We start from the raw sequence: 23,272 nt of genomic DNA, 5'->3' as shown, positions 1-23,272 counted from the left end.
TGACACCCACGTGCTTCTCGATGAAGCCCCTCCACTCGGGGGTGGTGCAGAAGAGCTGGAAGTCCTCGTAGAAAGTGGGGCTGCCATTGGTGGGGGGCAGCGAGGGCAGGAAGAGCTGCAGCTGGAGGGTCTCGTAGCACTGGTCCATGAGCGTACGGACGATGGGCATCAACCAGGAGAAGGTCTCAGACTTGGCGTCCAGCGAGCGTCGCAGAGGGGTCTCCAGCTTGCCCAGAAGGTAGCAAGCCTCATCTTTTTTGGGGGCCGAAGTGGTTTGCAACAGGCTGTGCAGCTTCACGTACGCCAGCGAGTGCAGCTAGGGGAACACATGGGACATCAGATGGGGACACATGGGACATCAGATGGGGTCACTTGCCTTGTCCCGGAGCGCTGGGGTCTCATCCGGGAAGGGTTGACCCACCTGGGGGTCCTGCAGCATGATGTAGCCCACGAGGATGCGTAGACCTGTCTGGGCCATCTCCTTGAGGTCAGAGGTGCCGTTGGCCAGGTGGTACCAGACGCCCAGCTTGTCCAGCAGACTGCTCACCCCTTCGTAGATCTGGGGGGGACACAGTGAGCCCCCCACCCAGCCACACACCCCCCACCTCTGCAGCTGGCTGGGAGCAAAGCCACCAGGGCTGTTCCCACCACCCAGCCACCCTCAGCTTTGCTTGGGATGGGCTTAGGTTATGGGTAGGATCAGGATTATGGTTTAGGGGTAGGGTAGAGCCCAACTCATTACCCTAATGACAAACTAATCAGAGTATGGGCAGGGTTATGGGCTGGGGCTTAGGGTTGGGTCTATGGTAATGGTGTAGGGTTGGCGTTAAGGATTAGGACTGGGGTTAGGGTTAAGGGTTAGGACAAGGGTCTCATCCTATAGGGGCTAGGGTTGAGGTTTATGGCAAGGATGTAGAGTTAAGATTTAGGATTAGGGTTTAGGAGGTATGTTTATGAATTAGGGTTATGGTTTGGGGTTAAAGCTTAGGGTACAGGACTAGGTACTTGGGTTTACATAAGGGTGTAGGGTTAAATTTAAAGTTTAGGTTTAGGGGTCAGGGTTAGGGTTTAGGATCAGGATTAGGTTTTACAGCAATAGTGTAGGGTTAGGGTTTACAACAAGGGTTAGGGTTAGATTTATAGGGCATGAGTTAGGGATAGGGTTTAGAGTTAGATCTTAGCATATAGTGTTAGAGTGTTAGATTTGGGTCTATAGTAAGTTTGTAGGACTGGGGTTAAGGGTCAGAATTAGTGGCTAGGGCTGGGGCGTAGGATTGGGCTTTGCAACAAGGGTGCAGGGTTACGGTTAAGGCTTAGAGTTGGGGTTTATGGTGAGGGTGTAGTACTAGGACTAAGGTTTAGGGGTTAAGGCTTTGATTTTCTGCTTACGGGTTAGTGTTACGGTTTAGGATTAAGGCACATCTTATTTTCTAAGGTGAGGTTCAATGGCTGCAAGCAGGGTTTAGGGTTAGGCCTAACATTAGGGCTTAGTATTAGGGTTCAGAGCTCAAGTTTGGGCTCAGAACCACCCCCTCCTGCCTGCCCACCTTCTCGCTCCACAGGGCCTGGTTGTTGTGTCCCTCGGAGAACAAGAAATCCTGGAGCAGCCGCAGGAGCTTGAGGACGTTGTGGGTGAGACCGGGCAGCATGGTCGGCCCCGACTCCTTCAGATCCGTCAATGCCGACTCCAGCATCATCTCCAGGAGGCTGTGGGAGAGCAGGTGGCTCCGTTGGGTGGTCCTCCCTTGGAGTCCACCCCACTGGATTCCACTCCAGACCTCGGGTAGGACTCACCTGCGCTTGATCTCATCGGGGGGCCGCACCAGCTCGCACGCCGTCCCCAGCTTGGTGAGGACGGAGAAGACCTGCCCACGTTCCCTCCACGCTGCGTCGTCCCAGCCCTCCACCCCGCGCCAGGTCACCGAGAAGATGATGTTGGTCAAGAGGTTGCACAGCTCCTCCTCGGGCGTTTGCTGCCAGCGGAGAGGAAAGGTGAGTAGTTTGGTGTCCAGCGCAGCCCAGGGTGGTGGGTACGATGGTCTGGGGCTCACCTGGGGGTTGCTGGTGTTGGAGATGTTGTCACTGGGTAGCGCGTCCTGGTAGCTGCTCTCGTCCAGGACGTTGGAGAGACTGGAGCTCTTGCGTGCTCGCATCCCTGGGAAGGGCTTGAAGCTCTCCAGGGGCGAGGGAGTGCCGGGGCCACTGGCCGGGGTCTGCGTGCCGCTCTCAGCCGTGGCCATGGAGCTGGTGCTGGCCAGGTCGAGCCCCAGGTCAAAGGGTGAGGTGGAGAAAGGCGAGAGCGGGTGGTAGACACCATCAAAGGGAGGACCATCACCAGGGTTGGAGGACGAGCGGCTGGCCCGTTCGGAGGAGTCAAAAGATTTGAAGTTGTAGGAGTGGAAGGACTTGGTGCGGCCACTCGGGGAGATGGAGTGGTCAGAGAAGCCCTCGGAGAGCTCCTGGTCTGAGGCCTCATAGCCCAGTGGCAGGAAGACGTCCAGCTCCTGCAGCTCAGCCGGTGGTGGGCTTGTCCCCTCTTTGCTGGGGGGGTCGGAGAAGCGCATGAACTCCAGGCAGCCCCCGTTGCCCCCGATGCTCAGGCTGTGCTGGCGGGACTCGTAGGACTCTTTGACGTAGAGCTTGGTGAGCGTGTCCTGCCAGCCGGCCAACCGCGCCAGCTGCTTCACCATGTCCTGCTGCGCGTAGATCAAGTGGAAGAGCTGCAAGACAGAGCAGAAGTGGGGAGACCTGATGATGTTGTCCCAGCTCCTGGTCACCTTTTGGGGGTTTGGTCCATCCAAGGGGCTGCTGATGGTCCTGAGATCTTGAATCTCCCATAACCATCATGGGGTGCTGGGGCTGCACCACCTCCATAGTGGCACCATCCCCATGGTCCCTGTGTTCAGGCATGGCTGGATGCCCATGGGTGGCTCCAGAGAGCTCAGCCAAAGGGTCACCACTCGGTCATGGTTCCTTGCACCTGTGGTCCTGCTCACCTTGCGGCAAATATCGAGCCGGACGGTCAGCTCAGCCCGGTGAGACAGGTAAACCACGGCCACCAGGTCCTTGTAGTTGGGGGGGTCTGTAGACAAGGAGAGACAGTATGGTGGTGGGACACAACTTTCTGTCCCCAAAAGTCATCATAGGCCCCCAGCCCCAAGACCAGCTGAGCCTTGTGGGAAGCCACCAATGATGACCCCACAGCACGTGTTGGGGATGGGTGGCCAGGACATGGTACCTGCCCCGAGGACCTGCTCTGAGAGGCAGCGGAAGAGCAGCATGGAGCTGGGGACATCATTGAGGCAGGCGATGAGCCCCTGGTACCCGATGTCCTTCAGCTTCAGGCGGTTCTTGCTGCGCTCGGGGACCTTCTCGTACTTCAGCATCTTGTAGAGGACCTGGTGAGACAGAGAAGAGTGATCACCCCGCTGCAGCAAAGCTGTCAGAGATGGCAAGAGGTTGGTACTGGGGACCTGCCTGACCTTGAAGACCCTCTCCCGCACTTCATCCGAGAACTTCTTCTGCACCAGCAGTGAGAAGAGGACCTCCACGTGGCCTGGCTCAAAGAGAAAGGCGAAGAGCTGCTCCTGGGCGGGCGAGCCCTTCAGCAGGCTGTGGATCACCTCCAGTGCTCCGCATACCTGCAGGACATGAAGTTGATCGTCCACTGCCCTCCACGTGCCCCATCAGGACCTCAGTGGCTTCCCTCCACCTGCTGCCAAGTGCTGAGCCAGCCCATGGCACCATGAGGTGTGTGGGGACATGGGTGGCTTGGTGATGTACCTGCTGCTCATCCTGCACCCCAGCCACGTAGCTCAGCAAGCTCTGCATCTCCTCCCCGGAGAAGCTCCTGCAGAAGAAATCCTTCACCAGGCTGAAGAGAGATGTCTGCACTGTCTTGATGTCATCGGTAGCTGTGGTCTTCTCCCTGGAGGTGCTGATGGACAGACACACATCAGCATTCCTGCTGGGGACATGCACAACCACCCTCCTGCCCCTTGTCAGCAACGTGACCCCAAATGCTTGGAACAGGCTGCCCAGGGCAGTGCTGGAGTCACCATGCCTGGCTGAACAGATGGAGATGAGGTTCTCAGGACATGGGGCAGGGACAGGGCTAGGGGAACGGTTGGACTTGATGGTCTTGAGGGGCTTTTCCAACCAAAATGATTCTGTGTTAAATTCTATGATAAATCCCACCATGAAGCCTGAGGAGCTCCAGGACAGCCCAGTGTGGACATCCCTTCTGGCCAACCCTGCCCACTGGGTAATGTCCACCTCATGCATTTGGAACTCTGCAGGGTATGAACACCTGCGTTGCCACAGGAGGGTGGAAACACATCAGGTCAGACAAGAAAACAGCATCAGCTTATTAGAGAAATGCTCTTGGTTGATGCTGGAGAGACGCTGGGGGTGGATTTTGGGACTGAGTGGTCAAAACTCTGGGTGGAGGCTTAGGGATGGGGCATGGCCATGGGGAGTGGAAGGTCCTGCACCCACCACCATGCTTCCACACTGGAAAATTATCCCATGAGGTGCCTGAGGGTGGTGAGAGCCTGGCCCAGGTACCCAGAGAGGTGGTGGATGAACCATCCCTGGAGACATCCCAGGCCAGGCTGGACAGGGCTCCGAGCACCCTGAGCTGGTGCAGATGTCCCTGTCATGGCAGGGGGGGCACTGGGGGAGCTGGGAAGGTCCCTTCAACCCAAACCCTTCTGTGATTCTATGATTCTATATTGCCCCAAGCAAAGGGTGTCTACCCCAATCTGCAGCTCCAAGGGGTCAAGCCCACCACCACGTCAGCCTTTGGGGGTCCTGGCTACAAGCAGCTGCTCACCCGTAGAACGTCCGGATGGAGTCAAGGACGTACTGCACCCCGTACTTCTTGCGGATGCGCTGCTTGTGGTCCTTGACAACGTTGGCCAGATACTGGATGTGACCTGTGGGGAGAAGATGTGAGTGACTGTGGAGGCTGATTAGGATGGGGAGGACCCCCCAAGCACCCCTGGTCCCACCTAAGCGGACGGCGAAGTCGCTGTTGCTCCAGATGCGGAAGTCGAAGAGGAGATGCTGGTAGAGGAGGTGCAGCAGGAGCCCACTGCCCTCTGAGGCCACCTGCTCCATGAGGATCTGCGAGGCCACCAACGTGCTCATGTCCAGCAGTGGACCAGAGACCTGCCATGGGTGAGAAGAGAGGCTTCCAGCCTCAGTGTCTCCCACAGGGAACAACCTTGGGGACCACGGGATGGAACTTTTGGTAGCCCCCCACACCTTCTGCAGCAGTGCCCCGATGATGGCCGGCCCGTGGCACTGCACCAGGCTCTCCTGGTTCACCAGGTGGTTCTGGATGAAGTTCTTCACCAGCAGCAGGAAGGCGGCCACGCTGTTCCTCTCCAGCCTGCTCTCTGCAAGGCACAGGGCAGAGCCCCACCAATAGCTGTGAGCCCCATGCCCAGCTGGACACCTTCCCCCAGTGCTGCCCGCATCCTGGGCATCCTGGAGACCCCACCAACAACCTTTCTCTGCAAACTTTTCACCCTGTTCTCCTATTTCTCCCAAATTTACACGAGTGGAAACCTCCGTTGCTCTGAGCTTGGAAATAAGTAGCTGGGTGTCAGGAGAAATCCTGTGTCACCTATGCAGAAGAAGGCTTCTGCATTAACCCAGCCCTACTAGAAGACACCAGAGACTCCACACAAAGGCAAGGCAGAGGTGAGCAGGCTGAAGCCACCCTCGTCTTCCCAAAACTCCTTGTTTATGACTAATTGGGTCATAACGACATTAAAGGATGTCAACAGTTGCTCCATTTCCCCATAGCTCATGGTGCCCCAGGCAAGACCTCTCACGCCCACGGTGGACACCAGCCTGCTCCAGGCAGCACCCATGTGGCAGTGGGGTCACCTCCAGCCACTCAACCTGCTCCACGTCCCCCGAGGTCCTCACCCGAGGACTTGCCCAGCGGGATGAGCATGCCTTGAGCATTCCTGGAGGATGTCAGCTCTGGTCCCACCAGGTCATTGGTCTCTTGTTCATCCTCGGGTTCCTCCTTCTTGGACACCACTTGCTCAAGCAGGGGCAGCAGCACGCCCATCCCACCCACGCAGTTGACCACATCCTGCGGGAGGGAAGGGAGAGGCTTTGCTGGGCGCTGTGTGGTGAGGAGGAGGTTGGGTCCATCCTACCTGCTCATGGGCTCAGCCCAAGATGGGAAGAGCCAGACCCTGTGACTGACAAAGACTAGGGTGTCCCCAGACCCACCCTACGACACCAACCTGTTGCACTGCACCACCCACAGTGCCCATCCTAGATGCTGAGGACCTATGGGGCATGCAAGTTCTTGGTGGACCCAGGGGCCACACAGGTCCTTGGTGGCCCCAATACCAGGTAGCAGAGCCTCTGTATGGTCCAAAGGAATCATCATGGCCATCCAACACTCCTTGAGGGTCCTGCCCCTGCCCCATATCCCAGGAGGGGCCCAGTTGCCTCCTTGCCATGGGGTGGGTGGGCCAGTACAGACCACCTTGCACCCAACGTACCTTGATGTCCCAGTTGACCACCTTGTGTCCTGTCAGCCTCCCATCCAAGCTGTGGCTGGGAGAGAGGTCCAGGCAGATGTTGTTCCTGCAGGCCTAGAAGAGAGCACCATCGGAGCATCTTCATGCTCCTGGAGATGTCACCTATGGCCAGAGGGTCTCCCAGTGCTGTCCCCATCCCCAGGGGAGTGGCTCTCCTCACCTGTGGGGTGTAGTACAGCAAGAGCTTGCTGCTGAGCTCCACCAAGTCACCTTCCAGTGTGAATGGTGATGTGACGTTTGGCCCTGGGGGAAGAGGATTGGGGTGAGATGGAGCATGGTGGAGACCCCGATTGCCACCAGCACCCCGCAGATACCCTGTGTCCCACCCTGATGTACCTGCGCAGAAGAGCGCCTTGACCTGGGCTTGCTGCAGAGCCTCGCAGAAGATGGCCACCGAGCCCAGGTGACCCTCCAGAGAGGTGGGGCTGCCCCACTCTGTGTCTTGGCTCCCAGCCGCCGTGGTGGCCACCACCCCCTCGGTGGGCGGCTGAGTGGGGGTCCAGGAGTGAGGGCTGAGGGCGGCGGGGACGGACTGGGAGCGACTGAGCGCCGGGCGCGGGGGGAAGACCAGCTCTGGCCCGTGGGACACCAGGGGGTGGCTGGTGGTGGCGGCAGTGGTCGTGGTGGTCCGGTGGCCTGCAGAGCCGATGCAGCAGGAGGTGAAGGACTGGAAGGGAGAAGAAGGGAGAAGGAGTCACGCTCATCCCCAGCCCCATGCCATGGGGAGGGGGCCAGCCGGGCACCTGGGGGCTTGCTCACCTCGTGAAGGGAGGGGAAGCGGAGCTGCGCCGTCTTCCGCAAGTGCCCATCGGCGTAGATGCTGACGACGTTCTGGCCAAAGGGCCGGCGGCCGGCGACGTGGACAACGTCAACGCAGTGCTGGGGGGACAGGGAGGGGGTGTCAGGCATCCCGGTGTCTTTGTTAGGCCCCTGATGGGATGGGGATGGGGACAGGAGTGGGGACGATGCTCACCCAAGCTGAGTCGTTGAAGGCAAACTCTGGCAATGCCACTGTCATGTAGTCCTTCTTGGTGCAGACGGCCACCACCAACACGCCGCCGGTGGTGAAGAACGCCTCGAAGCCCGTCCCACCGGCTGTGAAGAAACTGGTGGAGGAGAATCATAGAATCATTTTGGTTGGAAAAGACCCTAAAGATCATCAAGTCCAAGCGTTACCCCACCCCTGGCACTGCCCCATGTCCTGAGAACCTCATGTCCGTCTGTCCAGCCCTCCAGGATGGTGACTCCAGCACTGCCCTGGGCAGCCTGTTCCAATGCCCCACAGCCCTTTGGGGAAGAAATTGTTCCCACATCCAACCTCAACCTCCCCTGGCGCAACTTGAGGCCGTTTCTTTGTGTCCCTGTGTCCCCTCAGCTCCTGTTCTCCAGCTGAACCCCCAGGTCCCTCAGTCTCCATCACACTTGTGCTCCAGCCCCTCACCAGCTCCATTCCCTTCTCTCAGCTCACTCCAGCACCTCAAGGCCTTTCTTGGGATGGCGGTGCTGCCCGTCCTTATCCTCACCTCAGCCCTCCCCTGGTCCCTCCACTGAGCATCACCTGTAGAGCTGCCTCCTCTTCGGCCTCGCCACTGGCTCGGGCTCTTCCTCGCTCAGGCACAACCAGGCGTGGAAGGCGAAGGCCCCTCCAGGCCACTTCTGGATGGCGGGCACCATGATCCCCGCCATGCCGGGCGTCAGGTCGAAGCTCTGTAGTGCCCGGGGGGGTCCCTCCGCCCGCGCCATCCCCGACAGCGCCCGGATGACGGGTGCCACGTAGGGATGAGGTCCCCGTCCTCGCTCGCGCCGCAGAAGCCGCAGCAGCTGCCGCAGCTCCCCGGGGCGGATGGACAGGCTGCCCAACGCCCGCAGAAGCTCCAGTAAATTCTCGGAGCAGGCAACCGGCAGCGCTGGCTCGGTGGCCAAGGCGGCCAGTAGACAGCCCACCATGCCCGCCTTGACGCAGGTGAGGCGGCTGGGCAGGGAGGCTTCGCAGAGCCGCCGCAGCTGGCCTGACAGGAAGATCTGGAGGTCCCGGCACGCCAATGCCGGCAGCCAGGCCAGCAGGATCAGCAGGGGTTGCTCGTTGCGGATGGGGCGCACCGGGAAGGAGCTGTGGTCGCCTTCTACTGCCTGTCGAAACACAAGAGCTGGTTGGTGTGGCCTCAACCCCATGGAGAGGGATGGATCCTCCCGCTCTGGTCTCCCCAGGCTGGTGGTAGAGACTTCATGTATCAAGAGTATTGGAGCCTCCAATGTATTAAGCTTATCAGAGACCCTTGGGCATCAAGGGTCTTGGAGACCCCCATGCATCAAGGGTCTTCGAGACCTCTGTGCACCAAGGGTCTTGGAGAACCCTGTGCATCAAGGGTCTTGGAGAACCCTGTGCATCAAGGGTCTTGGAGAACCCTGTGCATCAAGGGTCTTGGAGAACCCTGTGCATCAAGGGTCTTGGAGAACCCTGTGCATCAAGGGTCTTGGAGAACCCTGTGCATCAAGGGTCTTCGAGACCTCTGTGCATCAAGGGTCTTGGAGAACCCTATACATCAAGGGTCTTGGAGACCTCTGTGCATCAAGGGTCTTGGAGAACCCTATGCATCAAGGGTCTTGGAGACCTCTGTGCATCAAGGGTCTTGGAGAACCCTATGCATCAAGGGTCTTGGAGACCTCTGTGCATCAAGGGTCTTGGAGAACCCTATGCATCAAGGGTCTTGGAGACCTCTGTGCATCAAGGGTCTTGGAGAACCCTATGCATCAAGGGTCTTGGAGACCTCTGTGCATCAAGGGTCTTGGAGAACCCTATGCATCAAGGGTCTTGGAGACCTCTGTGCATCAAGGGTCTTGGAGAACCCTATGCATCAAGGGTCTTGGAGACCTCTGTGCATCAAGGGTCTTGGAGAACCCTATGCATCAAGGGTCTTGGAGACCTCCAAGGATCAAGGATCTTGAAGACCCTTGGGCATCAAGGGTCTCGGAGACCTCCGTGGATCAAGGGCAGAGGTGTCAAACTCATTTTCACAGAGAACGACATCAGCCTTATGGTTGCCTTCAAAGGGCCGAATGTAATTTTAGGACTGTATAAATGTAACTACTCCTACATCTATACAGTCCTGAAATTACATTCAGCCCTTTGAAAGCAACCATGAGGCTGATGTGGCCCGAGGTGAAAATGAGTTTGACACCCCTAATCAAGGGTCTTGGAGAACCTTGTGCATCAAGGGTCTTAGAGACCTCCATGCATCAAGGATCTTGGAGACCCTGTGCCTTAAGGGTCACAGAGACCTTTCAGGAAGCGTATTGCAGACCCCCATGGATCAAGTGCCTTGGAGACCCTTGTGCATCAAGCACCTTGAAGAACCCCCATGTATCAAGCAATTTGAAGACCTTTGTGCATCAAGCATCTTGGAGACTCCCATGCATCAAGCATTTCAGAGACCACTGTGTACCAAGTGCCCTGGAGACCCTTCTGCATCAAGCACATTGGAGACTCCCATGTATCAAGCGTCTTGGAGACCCCCATGCATCAAGTTCCTTCAAGACCCTCATGCATCAAGCGTTTTGGAGACCCTCATGCATCCAGCAGCACCAGAGCAAGGAGACCCACATCAGAACGGGCTCAAATCTCCCCAAAGTTGAGTGTGACTCCAAGCTAAAGATGGTCTCAGCACCCTCCAGGAGAAAGCTAATGGGATAATAACAAGGTGGAGAGGACTAGAGGGTGAGGAATGGGTTTGCTGGGGGCTGAGACCCACCAGGAACCACCAGCACCAAGAGCTTTGCTCGGTGTGGAGAAGCAGACATGCTCACCATGTTGAGGAGCTCCTGGAGCAGGCGTTGGGTGGGCTGGCCCTGGCTCCTCAACACTTCGTAGAGGTGGGCATAGCCAATGCGCTCCTTGAACACCTCCTGCAAACACCCGGGCACGTGGGACCCCACGTCGAGTCCCACCACATGCTGATGTCACCCCAGCCCACCTCGCAGCATGAAAACCCCCAAACACATCCAACTTTTGGGGTGTCCCCACCACTCCAATCCACTGCCCACCTTGGCCGAGGGCGAGTTGCTCATGATGGCGGTGAGGACACCGATGGCGTGGACTGCGATGGTGTCGGAGCTGCTGTCAAAGACCTATGGGGACATGGAGGTGGTGGGTCTACTGAACCATGGGATTGCGGGGACACAACACACCGCGCCTGGTGGTTTGGTTATGGGGCGGCCCCACAAGGTACCTGTTGGAGGCCATTCCTGTCTGGTGGCTGTGAGGGAACCTCATCCTGGGCTTCCCGTGAACTGCCGAGGTAGAGCTGTGGGACACGAGGTGGGTGTCAACCCCAGAGAACAGCACCCGGTATGGGTGGGGGAAGAGGGAATGGGGTTCTGGAGGGTCCCCACCCCATGGGTGTTGCTGTAGAGCAGCCACCCTGTCCCAACATCATTCAGAGCCAGGAAGGGTGAGGATGGAGATGAGGGAGCCCAACCCCAGTGTCACCAAGTGGGGATACCAAGGTGGCCACCCCAGTACCTTGCTGTTTTGGAGGAGCCGGATGATGTGCTCAAAGCAGTTGTTGCTGAGAAAGACGGCTTGGAGAACCGGCCGGTCCTCGCAGTTCAGCATGGCCGGGATGGCATCTATGGCGAGGTGACAATGGCTCAGCCCCATCCTACCTCCCCATCTCCATCCCTGTCCCCAACCACCTACCCAACATGAGGACACGGAGAGCGATGAGGCCACTGGCTGCCTCCGGTGCCAAGGACGCGGCGGGCAAGTCGGAGTTGAGCACCCTGAAGTAACCATCCAGGAGGACACGCAGGGACACGGGGCCAGCGCCGGGACTGCCACCATGGAGAACGTGGACCACGGCCACCACCACGCGCAACACCAGCTCCAGCAACCCGGGGAGCGGGGGGGTTCCCCCATCTCCTCCCCGCCGCAGAACCCCCAGCAGCACCTCCACTGCCGCCGGCGTGATGGCCCCCAGGGCATTGGGCTGTTGGGATGACGGGGAGGGGGAAAAATGGGGTTTTATCATAGAATCACAGAACAGTTTGGGTTGAAGGGACCTTCCCACCTGCCCAGTGCCCCCCCTGCCATGACAGGGACATCTGCACCAGCTCAGGGTGCTCAGACTCCATCCAGCCTGGCCTGGGATGTCTCAGGGATGGTTCATCCACCACCTCTCTGGGTACCCGGGCCAGGCTCTCACCACCCTCAGGGCAACAATTTCTTCTTACATCTAGTCTAAATCTCCCCTCTTTAGTTTAAAACCGTCACCCATTGTCCTATCACAACAGGCCCTGCTCAAAACTCTGTCCCCATCTTTCTTATGGGCCCCTTTTAAGCACAAAAAGGCCACAATAAGGTCTCCCGGAGCTTCTCTCCTCCAGCTGAACCCCCCAGCTCTCTCCCCTGTCCCCAGCAGAGCTGTTCCAGCCTCGGGTCATTCCTGGGGCTCCTCTGGCCCCTCTCCAGCAGCTCCATGTGTGTCCTGTCAGGGACCCAGCGCTGGAGCAGCACTGCAGGGGGGTCTCACAGAGCGGGGCAGAGGGGCAGCTCGTAGTTTTCCTACTAAAAATCAAAGAAAATAAGGCAGGCACCGCCCACAGGAATTCTCCTCACCTTTCTTGGCACTTATTTTCAAATGGGGTGACTCTCTCTCAGAGAAGTTTCCCCCTTTTCACTGATTACAGAAGGAGCCGGGGGTACTGAGGCTCAGTGTAATTTTCAGAAGGCCAAACGCAGATGAGATGACTCCATCGTTGGCACTAGGAGACCCTGCTGAACTGCTCCTGTGTCGAGGGAAGGAATTCTGCCCCTCTGGGGGTGTTCAGCTGGTGGAGAGAAGCTGCAGGGAGACCTTATTGCGGCCTTTCTGTGCTTAAAAGGGGCCCATAAGAAAGATGGGGACAGAGTTTTGAGCAGGGCCTGTTGTGATAGGACAAAGGGTGATGGTTTAAACTAAAGGAGGGAGATTCAGGCCGGACATGAGGAAGGAATTGTTGCCCTGAGGGTGGTGAGAGCCTGGCCCAGGTACCCAGAGAGGGGGTGGATGAACCATCCCTGAGACATCCCAGGCCAGGCTGGACGGGGCTCTGAGCACCCTGAGCTGGTGACGATGTCCCTGTCATGGCAGGGGGGGCACTGGGGGAGATTTGAAGGTCCTTTCAACCCAAAATAGCCTAAAATTCTACGATTCAGTGAAGACTGGAAGCTTTGTGGTCTCGTTATCCCACACTCCTAGATCAGCCAGGTCTCCCTACTTATCCCCCAATTCATCAACCTCACCACTGAGTCCACACTCGAAGTCTTTTAACTTCTAATTAATGCTTCCCCACCACACCAATAAGGTATACTATTTTATTGTAATTACATCCTGCAGTGAAAGTGTCATTAAGTCGCCTATCGTGATATAAAATCATATATTGAAGTGATTAACAGCAAGCCCGACATCTCCAGCACTGCAGGTTTGACCCACCTCACCGCACCCTGCTCCTGGGCGTGCGTAAATTAATTGGAAGCCAATTTCAGAGCTATTAATTAAGTCCTGGTTTTTAAGCATTGGGTTAATTAAAACCTACTTCTGCTCGATTTTATTCAGCCAAGAAATTCTCATCTGTCGAGTTGCTGATGAACCAGCAGCTTCAGCTCAGCCCCCTCTTTATTTTTCTCCAAGTTAAACCCCACTTGAATTTAAAGATGGAATTTTAGGGAAGATTTTTAAAGGCTTAAAAAAAATTAAGCAGTTTAATTCCACAGTTTGTATTGCTTGGAATATCACAGAATCCCAGAGCGTCAGGGGTTGAAGGGCCCTGGAAAGCTCATCCAGTGCAATCCCCCCATGGAGCAGGAACACCCAGATGAGGTTACACAGGAAGGTGTCCAGGTGGGTTGGAATGTCTGCACAGAAGGAGACTCCACAACCCCCTGGGCAGCCTGGGCCAGGCTCTGACACCCTCACCAGAAACCAGTTTCTTCTCATATTCAAGTGGAACCTCCTGTGTTCCAGTTCGCACCCATTGCCCCTTGTCCTGTCCCTGGTTGTCACCAGCAGAGCCTGGCTCCATCCTCCTGACACTGCCCCTTTCCATCTTGATCCCCAGCAATGAGTCCCCCCTCAGTGTCCTCTTGTCCAGCTCCAGAGCCCCAGCTCCCTCAGCCTTTCCTCACACGGGAGATGCTCCACTCCCTGCAGCATCTTGGTGGCTGCGCTGGACTCTCTGCAGCAGTTCCCTGTCCTGCTGGAACTGAGGGGCCACAGCTGGACACAAGATTCCAGGTGTGGTCTCCCCAGGGCAGAGCAGAGGGGCAGGAGAACCTCTCTGACCTACTGACCACCCCCTTCTAACCCACCCCAGGTCCCATTGGCTTCCTGGCCACAAGGGCCCAGTGCTGGCTCATGGTCACCCTGCTGTCCCCAGGACCCCCAGGTCCCTTTCCCCTACGCTGCTCTCTAATAGATCATCCCCCAACTTATACTGGAACCTGGGGCTGTTCCTGCCCACATTCAATACTCTACACTTTCCTTTGTTATATTTAATGAAATTTTTCCCCGCCCAGCTCTCCATCCTGTCCAGGTCTCTGATGGCAGCACAGCTTCCAGTGTCACCACTGCTCCCAGCTTGGTGTCACCAGCAAACTTGCTGACAGTCACTCTGTTCCTTCATCCAAATCATTGATGAATATGTTGAATAGTAGTGGTGCCAGCACCGCCCCTGAGGCACTGCACTGGGTACAGGCCTCAACTGGACTCTGCCCCATTGACCACGACTCTCTGGCTTCTTCCCTTCAGCCCGTTCACTGTCCACCTCAATACCCGATCGTCCAGCCCGCACTCCCTCAGTTTAGCAGCTGTGGGACACTATGTCAAACGCTTTACTGAAGTCAAGGTGGACCATAACCACCTTATAACATTTGGGGGTTGTATCACTTGGCTGATGATCCCAAATCCTCCCACATCCCCTTCCCAACATTACCTTGGATCCAGAGAGGATGGCCCCAAAAAGATGGATCAACCGGAGCTGCAGTGTTTCGGGGAGTTGTTCCCCGGCTTGGAAACTCTCTGTGAGGATGAGGAGGGAAACGTTTCATTTAGGGACGAAACAGGAAGAAAACAATAGAGAAAATGGGGTTTTGTTCAAAATAAGCTTCCATTTGGGGATTTACGGGCAGTTGGGTTCGTTGTGAAATCACCTAAAACTCCCAACGGGGGTTTTTTGGGGCTTCCCCAGAAGAAAATCCCCTTTTCATTGATTTTTGTAGGCTCCCCAGGATCCTATACCTGCCCCCGGGACCCCGTACGTGCCCGTATGGGCACGTACGGGGTCCCGGGGGCAGGTATAGGATCCTATATTTGCCTTTGAATCATATAGTGATCATAGGACAGGTGTATAATCTTATATTTGTGGGGGCAAGTATAGCATCCTATTTCCCTCTCTGCTATGGGCACATATGTCCTCCTATATTTGCCCTCATACAAACACCAACCCTGAGGCACCTATAGGATGTTATATTTGCAAGGCGCAGCTCTAGGACAACCAGGGGCATGTATAGAATCCTGTCAATGCCGAATATCATTCATCCCCATGGATACTATAGATGGTCCAGAATCCCATCATCCTCGAGTTGCCCCCAGATGCTCCGCGCACCCATGGATCCCATACTGACCCTCTATACATCCCTGAAATCCCATTGTGAGTGACGTGGGGAGGGCAGGACCCCTTTTTACCTTGGAAAAAGTCGCTGAATTCGGGGGGCAACGGAGCCGGGGAAAACTTGTATTTACTCTTCTCCTTCGCGCTGACGACTTCTCTGGAATAAAAGGGGTGAAGCAAAGAGGGACACAAGAGGGTTGGGGGGTTTTTGGGGTGCAGAGGGGGGGTCTCTGCTCACCCGCTGAGCTGCCGTCGCCAGGTCTGGTAGGGGTCGAAGAGACATTCGCAGAGATGCAGAGCGTGGAGCATCGTGCTTTCCAGCTGCATCCCGCCCCGCGCATCCTCCCGGGGACCCCTTAGCTGCCGGGAGATTGAAAACAGAGCAAAATGACCCCCCCATGCATTAAAAAGAATAAAACCTGTGGCTGAGCCCCCCCCCAAAAATTGAGGTGAATTCTCCCCCTGCACTCACTTTGCTGGAACAGATGCGTAGGAGCTTCAGCACCTCCGGGATGAAGCCGGGGGTTTTGTCCGCTTGGATGTTCTCTGGGTTCCTGCAAAGGGGGGGATATAAAACATTAGAGGGGGTTATTGCATAGTGGGGGGGTCGCTAACACAGCAGCTGGCACAGCTGAACCCCATCAGTGGCTGGAAAAGTGGGGGGACGCAGGTGGATTGTCACCCCCTCAGGGGACATGGAAGGGATTGGTGGGGATGCTGCTGCCAGGAGGTGGCAGAAGCAAGCAGGGGGGGGATATAATTGGGGGTGTGGGGGCAATGATGTGCTTTGGGGGGGCGCTATGCTTCATGGGGGGGTAAATAGTGTGTTTTGGGGTGATGTGATGCACTTTAGGGGGGAATTATGCACTTTATGCTGTTCTTTGTGGAGGGTGTTGCACTTCATGGGGGGGTGATGCACTTTGGAGGGGGGGCTGCTGTGCTTCGGGGGGGATGAATACTGTGGTTTTGGGGTGATGTGATGCAGTTTGGGGGAGTAATGATGCACATTTTGGGGGGGATGCTGTGCTTTGGGGGAGTAAATACTGTGTTTTGGGGTGATATGCTTAGGAGGGTAATAACACATGTTTTTGTGGGGATGCTGTGTTTTGGGGGGGTGTTGCACTTCATGGGGGGGTGATGGACTTTGGGGGGGGATGCTGGGCTTTTTGGGGTGAATACTGTGTTATGGGGGGGATGCTGCACTTCATGGGGGGGTGCCACACTTTGGAGGGGGATGCAATTTTGGGGGGTAAACACTGTGTTTTGGGGTAATTCATGGGGGGATGACACACTTTGGGGGGGTGGGGATGCTGTGCTTTGGTGGGGGGATGATGTGTTTTGGGTTTTGTGGGGGGGGATGCACATCTGGGAAGGTACCAGAGCGGTTTGGGACAGTGGCAGTTTGGGACAAAGGTGACAGCGGTTTGGTGCCTTCAGTGAAGATTTGGGGGGGTGCACAGGACACAGAGATTGGTGGGAGGGCACTGAGGGGACCCCCCCCATCACCAAAAAGGCACTGAAAGCACCAGACTCAAGAACCCACATAGGTGGGGTGGACAGAGGGAAACCGGGACCCCATGGGGGAGGTGTGGGGGGGTATTTTTGGGGGAGTTCCACCCACCTGCAGATGATGATGAAGAACTTGAGCAGCAGCAGCGCCTGCCCCAGGCTGGTCCCAGCGCCCTCCTCCCGTGGGACCTGGGTCACACATTGTCCCAACCGCTGACTCAGCACCTGCAGCACCTCCCGCGGCAGCACCGGCAGCTCCGATACCGACTCCTCCGCTCTGGGGACACAGGGTGCGGGGGGGGGGGGACAGGATGTGACTCCCCCATCTCATAACCCACCAAACTCCATTCGAGCTTCAGACCGGATGGTTTCAAACCACCGTTGCTGCGGCAACCCCCAAATGGAGCGGGGGGTGTCGCCCTGGCAGCACCCATGGGTGCTCCTCACCTCCGGGGCTCCAGCGAGGGCAGGGCGATGATCTTCTCGAAGTTCATGACAAAGGCTTCCAGCCACTGCTGCAGGTACGTCAGGTCCTTCTGCAAAGGTGGGGACGGGGGCTGGAGGCACTGGCCAATCAGAAGCCACGCTGGCCACGGCCCCAGAGGTAGCAGCCAATCAGCAGACAGAACGGTCAAGTCCCACCCCCCCAGGAGGTGATGATCAGTTGGGACTGGGGGTGTGAGAACAACCTGTGGAGCCACTGACCAATCAGCACTAGGAGCAGCACAACCTGTGGACTTGCTGACCAATCAGCACCCAGAGCAACACAACCTGTGGAGCTGCTGACCAATCAGCACCCAGAGCAACACAACCTGTGGAGCCACTGACCAATCAGCACAGTGGGCAGCCCAACCTGTGGAATTGCTGACCAATCAGCATGCAAAGCAGTACAACCTGTGGACTTGCTGACCAATCAGCACGCAGAGCAACACAACCTGTGGAACACCTGACCAATCAGCAGAACCTACAGAGCTTCTGACCAGTCACCATCCAGAGCCACACAACCTGTAGAACTGCTGACCAATCAGATCCCACACTTGAGCAACACCCTGGAGGTACCAGCCAATCAGCAGAGACAACGGCCAAGTCCCACCCCCCCAGGAGCTGATGGTTGGTTGGGACTGGGGGTGTGAGCACAACCTGTGGAGCCACTGACCAATCAGCACCTGGAGCAGCTCAACCTGTGTACTTGCTGACCAATCAGTACAATCTGTGGAGCCACTGACCAACCAGCATCCAGAGTCACATGACCTGTGTAGCTACTGACCAATCAGCACCCAGTGCACCTGCCCCCTACAGACAACCACCAGCCAATCAGCAGCAAAGAACTTTAGGGTGACCCATGGCCCAGAGCACCCCCATATGGCACCTTGGGGCCACCCATGTCCCTGAGCACCCCAGTGTAGGACCAAGGGGTCACCCACATCCATGAGCACCCCAATTAGGAACCTTTGGGTGACACATGGCCCAGGGCACCCCAATGTAGCACTTTGAGGGGACTCACGTCCCTCATCACCCCATTGAGGAACCTTAGGGTGACCCATGTCCCTGTGCAGCCCAATGTGGCACCTTGCAGTGACCCATGTCCCTGAGCACCCCAGTGAGGAGCCCTGGGGTCACCCACAGCCCTGTGCACCCCAATGCAGCACCCTCGGGTGACTCAAGTCCCTCTGCACCCCAGTGTGGCATCTTGGGGTCACCCATGTCCCTGAGCACCCTAGTGAGGAACTTTGGGGTGACCCAAGTTCTCCTGCACCCCAGTGTGGCACCTTGGGGTGACCTATGGCCCTGAGAACCTCAGCATAGCACCTTGGGGTGACTCAGGCTCCTGTGCACCCCAATGTGACACCTTGGGGGGGACCCACAGCCCTGAACACCCAAAGCAGCCCCTTGGGGTGACCCATGTCCCTTCACACCTCAGTGAAGAACCTTGGGGTGACCCACGTCCCAGTGCACCCCAACACAACACCCCGCGGTAACCAACATTCCCCTTCACCCCAATGTGCCACCTTGGGGTCACCCGTGTTCCCCTGCAGCCCAATGTGGGACATTGGGGTGACCTGTGTCCCTGAGCACCCAAAGCAGCCCCTTGGGGTGACCCGTGCTCCCCTGCATCCCAGTGTGGCACCTTGGGGTGACCCACATCCCTGCGCACCCCTACACAGCACCTTGGGGTGACCAAGGTCCCCCTTTACCCCAGCGCAGCACCCTGGGGTGACCCATGCTCCCCTGTGCCCCAGTGTGGCACCTTGGGGTGACCCACATCCCTGCGCACCCCTACACAGCACCTTGGGGTGACCAAGGTCCCCCTTTACCCCAACGCAGCACCCTGGGGTGACCCATGCTCCCCTGCGCCCCGGTGTGGCACCTTGGGGTGACCCACGGCTCTGTGCACCCCAGCGAAGAACCTTGGGGTGACCCATGTTGCTGTGCACCCCAGTGTGGCACCCTGGGGTGACCCATGTCCCTGAGCACCCCAGCGTAGCACCCTGGGGTGTCCCCACCCAGGCAGGCACCATCTACCCTTGGGGACACCCCGCTCCCCACAGGGACAACTCCCTGGGGACACGGGGGTCCTGATCCCTCCCTAGGGTACCCACACCATCACCGCAGTGGAGGGGACCCCCTTATCACCCCCCATGTCCCCCCCTGAAGCCACCCACCCCCCCATGTCACCCATTCCCCGCCTGTTCACCACCCAACCGCAAGCACCAGCACCCAGTGGGGTGATCAGGGAGGTGTCCCCCCATGTCCCCCCCCACCCAGACCCCCCCTGTTACCTGGGGGTCCATGACCCTGGAGACAGGACGGGGGGGTTGTTGTTATTTTTTGTCCCCCCCCGCCCCGAACTTTGTCACCGCCGCCTCGCTCTTGTGCAAAAACCACCAAAAAAAAGAAACAAAACCCCAAAGCGTCAGGAAATGCCAAGTCACCCGCCGCCCCAACGGCGCTTCCTCCCCCCGCCCCCCCCGTTTTGGGGTGCAAGGGGGTGTCACCCGTCGTCCTCGACACCGCGCGCCCACCCGGCAGCTTTGGGATGTGCCAGGGTCACGGCGATGGGGACACGATGGGCATCACCCAGCACGGGCACGCCGCCAAACCCCGCTGTCACCCCACTGTCACCACCCCCCATGGGTGTCACCAAAGCCGGAGTGTGGTGAGTGCGACGGTTCTCAGAGCCCCCCCCCCCGATCCCAGTGTCCCCTCCTGTCACCCACCCGCAGCCAGTGTCCCATGCCGGCGCTGGCGGCCGCCCCCGCCGGTGCCCGTCCCAGCTGGCAGAGCCTGTTCGGTGGCTTCTGGGCTCGGCCGGCGCGGTGTCACCTGGGAACGTGGTGCTGCCACCTCCATCCCTCCCCGGCGCTGCTGAGACCCCCCCACAAGTGACGGTGACAAAGCCACCTCCCTGTGCTTGAGTGTTGGGGATCACGGCAATGGGACCCCAGTGGGGTCACTGTCACCTCCTGCCACCCCCGCGGCTGGTGTGGGGCAACATGGTCGGTACCATCCCCGCTATGGCATGGCCACCCCCGTGGGACATCCCTGGGGACATCCCTGTCCCCTGCCAGTGCCATCAATACGGTGACGTGAGCTCTGGCCTATTTTAAAGCCACGAGAGATAACAGGGCTGCTCCTGGTGTGCAGCCCTCATCTGATGTCACCAGCCAGCGAGGGGGATGACAATGGGGGACATCGCCATGGAGGTGACACTCAGACTGGTGGCATCACCCACCACCCTGGGTTCAAGCTCAGAACAAGCCCGTAGTGAGATGACAAAAGTGTGACATGGGCCAAGGGACACATCCAGGCAGCCTCGTCCTCGCTGGGTGCTCGGGGACGTCACCGTGGCGCAGGCCAGCGGGGTTTTGCAGTGTGACCTGGCTGGAGAGGTGACACCAAAGTCCTGCCGTGGCCCCGGTGACACGGCCACCCCATCGGTGTGGCACTGTGACTGCACACACCCGGACAGCGTGGCACTTGTCCCCATACAAGGGCGCACAGCCCGATGGTGTGGCACGTGTCACCCTGTGAGCATGTACACCCGGTGACATGGCACATATCCCCGTGTCTCCAGGGACATCTCAACAGCATGGGACATGTCCCTGTACAACCTCAGACACCTCAATGGCATGGGACATGTGCCCAAGGGACCACAGACACCTCGATGGCATGGCACATGTCCCTGTACAACCACAGACACCTTGATGGCATGGGACATGTCCCCAAGGGACCACAGATACCTCAATGGCATGGGACGTGTCCCCAAAGTACCACAGACACCTTGATGGCATGGTACATATCCCATATGGCCAAGGACACCTTGCCAGCATGGCATGTGTCCCCATATGACCATGAACACCTCGATAGCATGGGACATGCCCCCATACAACCACGGACACCTCAATGTCACGGCACATGTGCCATACAACCATGGACACCTGGTGACATGGCACATGTCCCCATATGACCACAGACACCTCGATGACATGGCACATGTCTCCATATGACCATGAACACCTGGTGGCATGGCACATGTCCCCATACAACCATGTCATAGCACATGTCCCCGCACCACATACACCTCGACAGCACAGGACATGTCCCTGTACAACCACGGACACCTGATGGTGCAGCACCTGTCACCAGGAAGGCGTGACCACCCCAACGAGGTGGCCCGTGTCCCCATGCCACCAACACCCACCCAATGTCCCAGCTTGTGTCCCTCATACAACCTGTCCCACCAAAACCCCATGGACCTGGTGCCACCTCCTGCCACCTCCGCCCACAATGTCACGATTTATTTTGGTTTCATATCTCATAGTGGGGCCAGAACGGGCGCAGGGTCACTCAAGGGTGACAGGTCTGTCACCAAGGGGACCCTGAAGATGCCCCAACCCCTTTTCCTGGCACTGAGCAGGAGGGGGTTGGAGGTGGTTTTGTTTTGGGATGCAGAAGAGCGGGTGGCTCCCAGGGGACGTCATGGGGCCGGATGAGGTGACAGACACAACGCTGTCCCTGTCCCCAGCTGGGACTGGGATTCCCACCCCCACCGTGTCCCCATCCCTCCTGGTGTCCCCGGCCACGTGCTGGGGACACAGTGGAGTTTTAGGGTAGAAATAACCACCCTGTACCCCAAAACCTCAGCTGGTGACCTCAACCCATGGGCACAGGAGCCAGGGGTGACACAAGGTGGGGGTCCCCTCTTCTCCAGTCCATCCCCCACCTCTCCAGCCTGGGAATGGGGATGATTAAGGAGAAAACGAAACGCGAGGGACTCTCGGGGTCGGACAGGGAGTTTCCCCTGAGCAGGACATCCTCCCATAGGCAGGACACCCCTCTTGTCCCCGGCCCCCCGTTGCTCCCGAGGCTCCAATGTCACCGCGGCTGCACCTGCTGCCGGGCGGGGGCGCAGGGACACGGCGGGAGGGGGGACACGACAAATCCCCCCAAACCCTTCCGAATGGGTATAAGGGGGTGTGGACCCCCCCGAAATGTGAGAAGGCGAGTGCGGGATGCCGGGGAGGGGGCGCTCCGTGGGGATGCGGTGCCCCCCAAAACACGGAGCACAGGGGAGTCACGGACCGCTGGATGCGGCGATGGGGTCACGGAGGGACGCGGTTGCCCCCGGGGGGATCGCGGACCTCGGGCTGCGGTGACGCCCGAGGGGGCGGCCGTGGACCCCGCGGATATTTCAGGGGGACAGGGGGGGACGCGATTCGCACACGGGGCGGGGGGGTCGCGGAACCCAGGATGCGGCAGCGGGGCGCAGAGGGGGATGCGGTGCCCCCCCCAAAATGGGGGTGCGATACGCCCAAGGCAGGAGGTGCAGGCAGGGGGGTGCAGGCAGCGCTCACACCCCCCCAGGGATGCAGGCAGCGCAGGCAGAGGGGGCAATGGCGGTAAAGAGGTGCTGCACTCCCCAGGGAGAAAAATGCGGCGGGGGTTCGGTCTCACCTTGGCGAAGTAAAGCATCCAAAGCTCGTAGAGCCGCTCCCGGGAAGCCATGCCGGGCCGGCACGGCTCGGAACGGCTCGGAACGGCTCGGAACGGCGCGGCGGGCGGCCCCGCCCCCCCGGCCCTCCCCCAGGTGCGGGGGGCGGTGACACGATCCCCCCGGTACCGGGTACCTGCTGCTGGGAAGGGGCGTGGGAACCACTTCTCACCCCCCTCCCCTTTCCAACTCCCCCCAGCCGGCAGCCCAAAGCGAAGCTAAAAAAGGGGGGGTGGGGAAGGTTAAATAGTTAAATGCCCCCCCTAATTACTACCCCTCCACAATTAAACCAGTTGAGCCTTGCGCGCTCTGGGAGGGCGGGGGCACAAGCCTGGCTGGGCGGTGATTCTGATTTACAGTCGTTTCACCTTTTATTTTTTTTTTAATTTATTTTTAAATATTTTTTATGCCCCCCCCCCCCCGCCTCGCTTATTGATTCCTTCCCCCCCCGCCTTGGCGCCCCCCGCCGCGCTTCGCCCATCGATGCACTCGGCGCTCGGCGGGTCGCGCCTGCCGCGCATGCGCGCCGGCTGCTGTACGGAGCGTGGGGGAA

At 58.3% G+C, this 23,272-nt stretch overlaps 2 protein-coding genes across 2 annotated transcripts in view; one reads left to right on the top strand and one right to left on the bottom strand.

The window, feature by feature from the left end:
- NBEAL2 (neurobeachin like 2) overlaps positions 1–22,733 on the bottom strand; it is a gene marked incomplete at its 5' end in the record, with an annotated part of 32,204 nt that extends 9,471 nt beyond the window's left edge. The window contains 31 exons of the mRNA XM_080339877.1: positions 11–316; positions 422–559; positions 1,548–1,707; positions 1,795–1,973; positions 2,052–2,720; positions 2,997–3,082; positions 3,239–3,398; positions 3,483–3,641; positions 3,784–3,937; positions 4,835–4,937; positions 5,013–5,172; positions 5,269–5,402; positions 5,941–6,112; positions 6,534–6,626; positions 6,733–6,815; positions 6,909–7,239; positions 7,332–7,451; positions 7,546–7,678; positions 8,131–8,702; positions 10,377–10,475; positions 10,614–10,697; positions 10,799–10,873; positions 11,092–11,198; positions 11,269–11,557; positions 14,541–14,626; positions 15,293–15,375; positions 15,457–15,578; positions 15,691–15,772; positions 16,840–17,004; positions 17,175–17,263; positions 22,683–22,733. Of these exons, the coding sequence (XP_080196003.1) occupies positions 11–316; positions 422–559; positions 1,548–1,707; positions 1,795–1,973; positions 2,052–2,720; positions 2,997–3,082; positions 3,239–3,398; positions 3,483–3,641; positions 3,784–3,937; positions 4,835–4,937; positions 5,013–5,172; positions 5,269–5,402; positions 5,941–6,112; positions 6,534–6,626; positions 6,733–6,815; positions 6,909–7,239; positions 7,332–7,451; positions 7,546–7,678; positions 8,131–8,702; positions 10,377–10,475; positions 10,614–10,697; positions 10,799–10,873; positions 11,092–11,198; positions 11,269–11,557; positions 14,541–14,626; positions 15,293–15,375; positions 15,457–15,578; positions 15,691–15,772; positions 16,840–17,004; positions 17,175–17,263; positions 22,683–22,733 (5,244 nt within the window). The remainder of the gene's footprint in view (positions 1–10; positions 317–421; positions 560–1,547; positions 1,708–1,794; positions 1,974–2,051; positions 2,721–2,996; positions 3,083–3,238; positions 3,399–3,482; positions 3,642–3,783; positions 3,938–4,834; positions 4,938–5,012; positions 5,173–5,268; positions 5,403–5,940; positions 6,113–6,533; positions 6,627–6,732; positions 6,816–6,908; positions 7,240–7,331; positions 7,452–7,545; positions 7,679–8,130; positions 8,703–10,376; positions 10,476–10,613; positions 10,698–10,798; positions 10,874–11,091; positions 11,199–11,268; positions 11,558–14,540; positions 14,627–15,292; positions 15,376–15,456; positions 15,579–15,690; positions 15,773–16,839; positions 17,005–17,174; positions 17,264–22,682) is intronic.
- Positions 22,734–22,965: 232 nt separating this feature from the next.
- Positions 22,966–23,272, top strand: part of CCDC12 (coiled-coil domain containing 12) — a 50,678-nt gene continuing 50,371 nt past the window's right edge. The window contains 1 exon segment of the mRNA XM_080339140.1: positions 22,966–23,271. Coding sequence (XP_080195266.1) covers positions 23,203–23,271 — 69 coding nt within the window. The 5' untranslated portion in view covers positions 22,966–23,202.

The sequence above is a fragment of the Nesoenas mayeri genome (genome assembly GCF_963082525.1).
Source record: "Nesoenas mayeri genome assembly, chromosome: 2".
NCBI lineage: Eukaryota > Metazoa > Chordata > Aves > Columbiformes > Columbidae > Nesoenas > Nesoenas mayeri.
The sequence above is the reverse complement of the archived record's forward strand: the minus strand, read 5'-3'. Positions and strand labels throughout refer to the sequence as shown.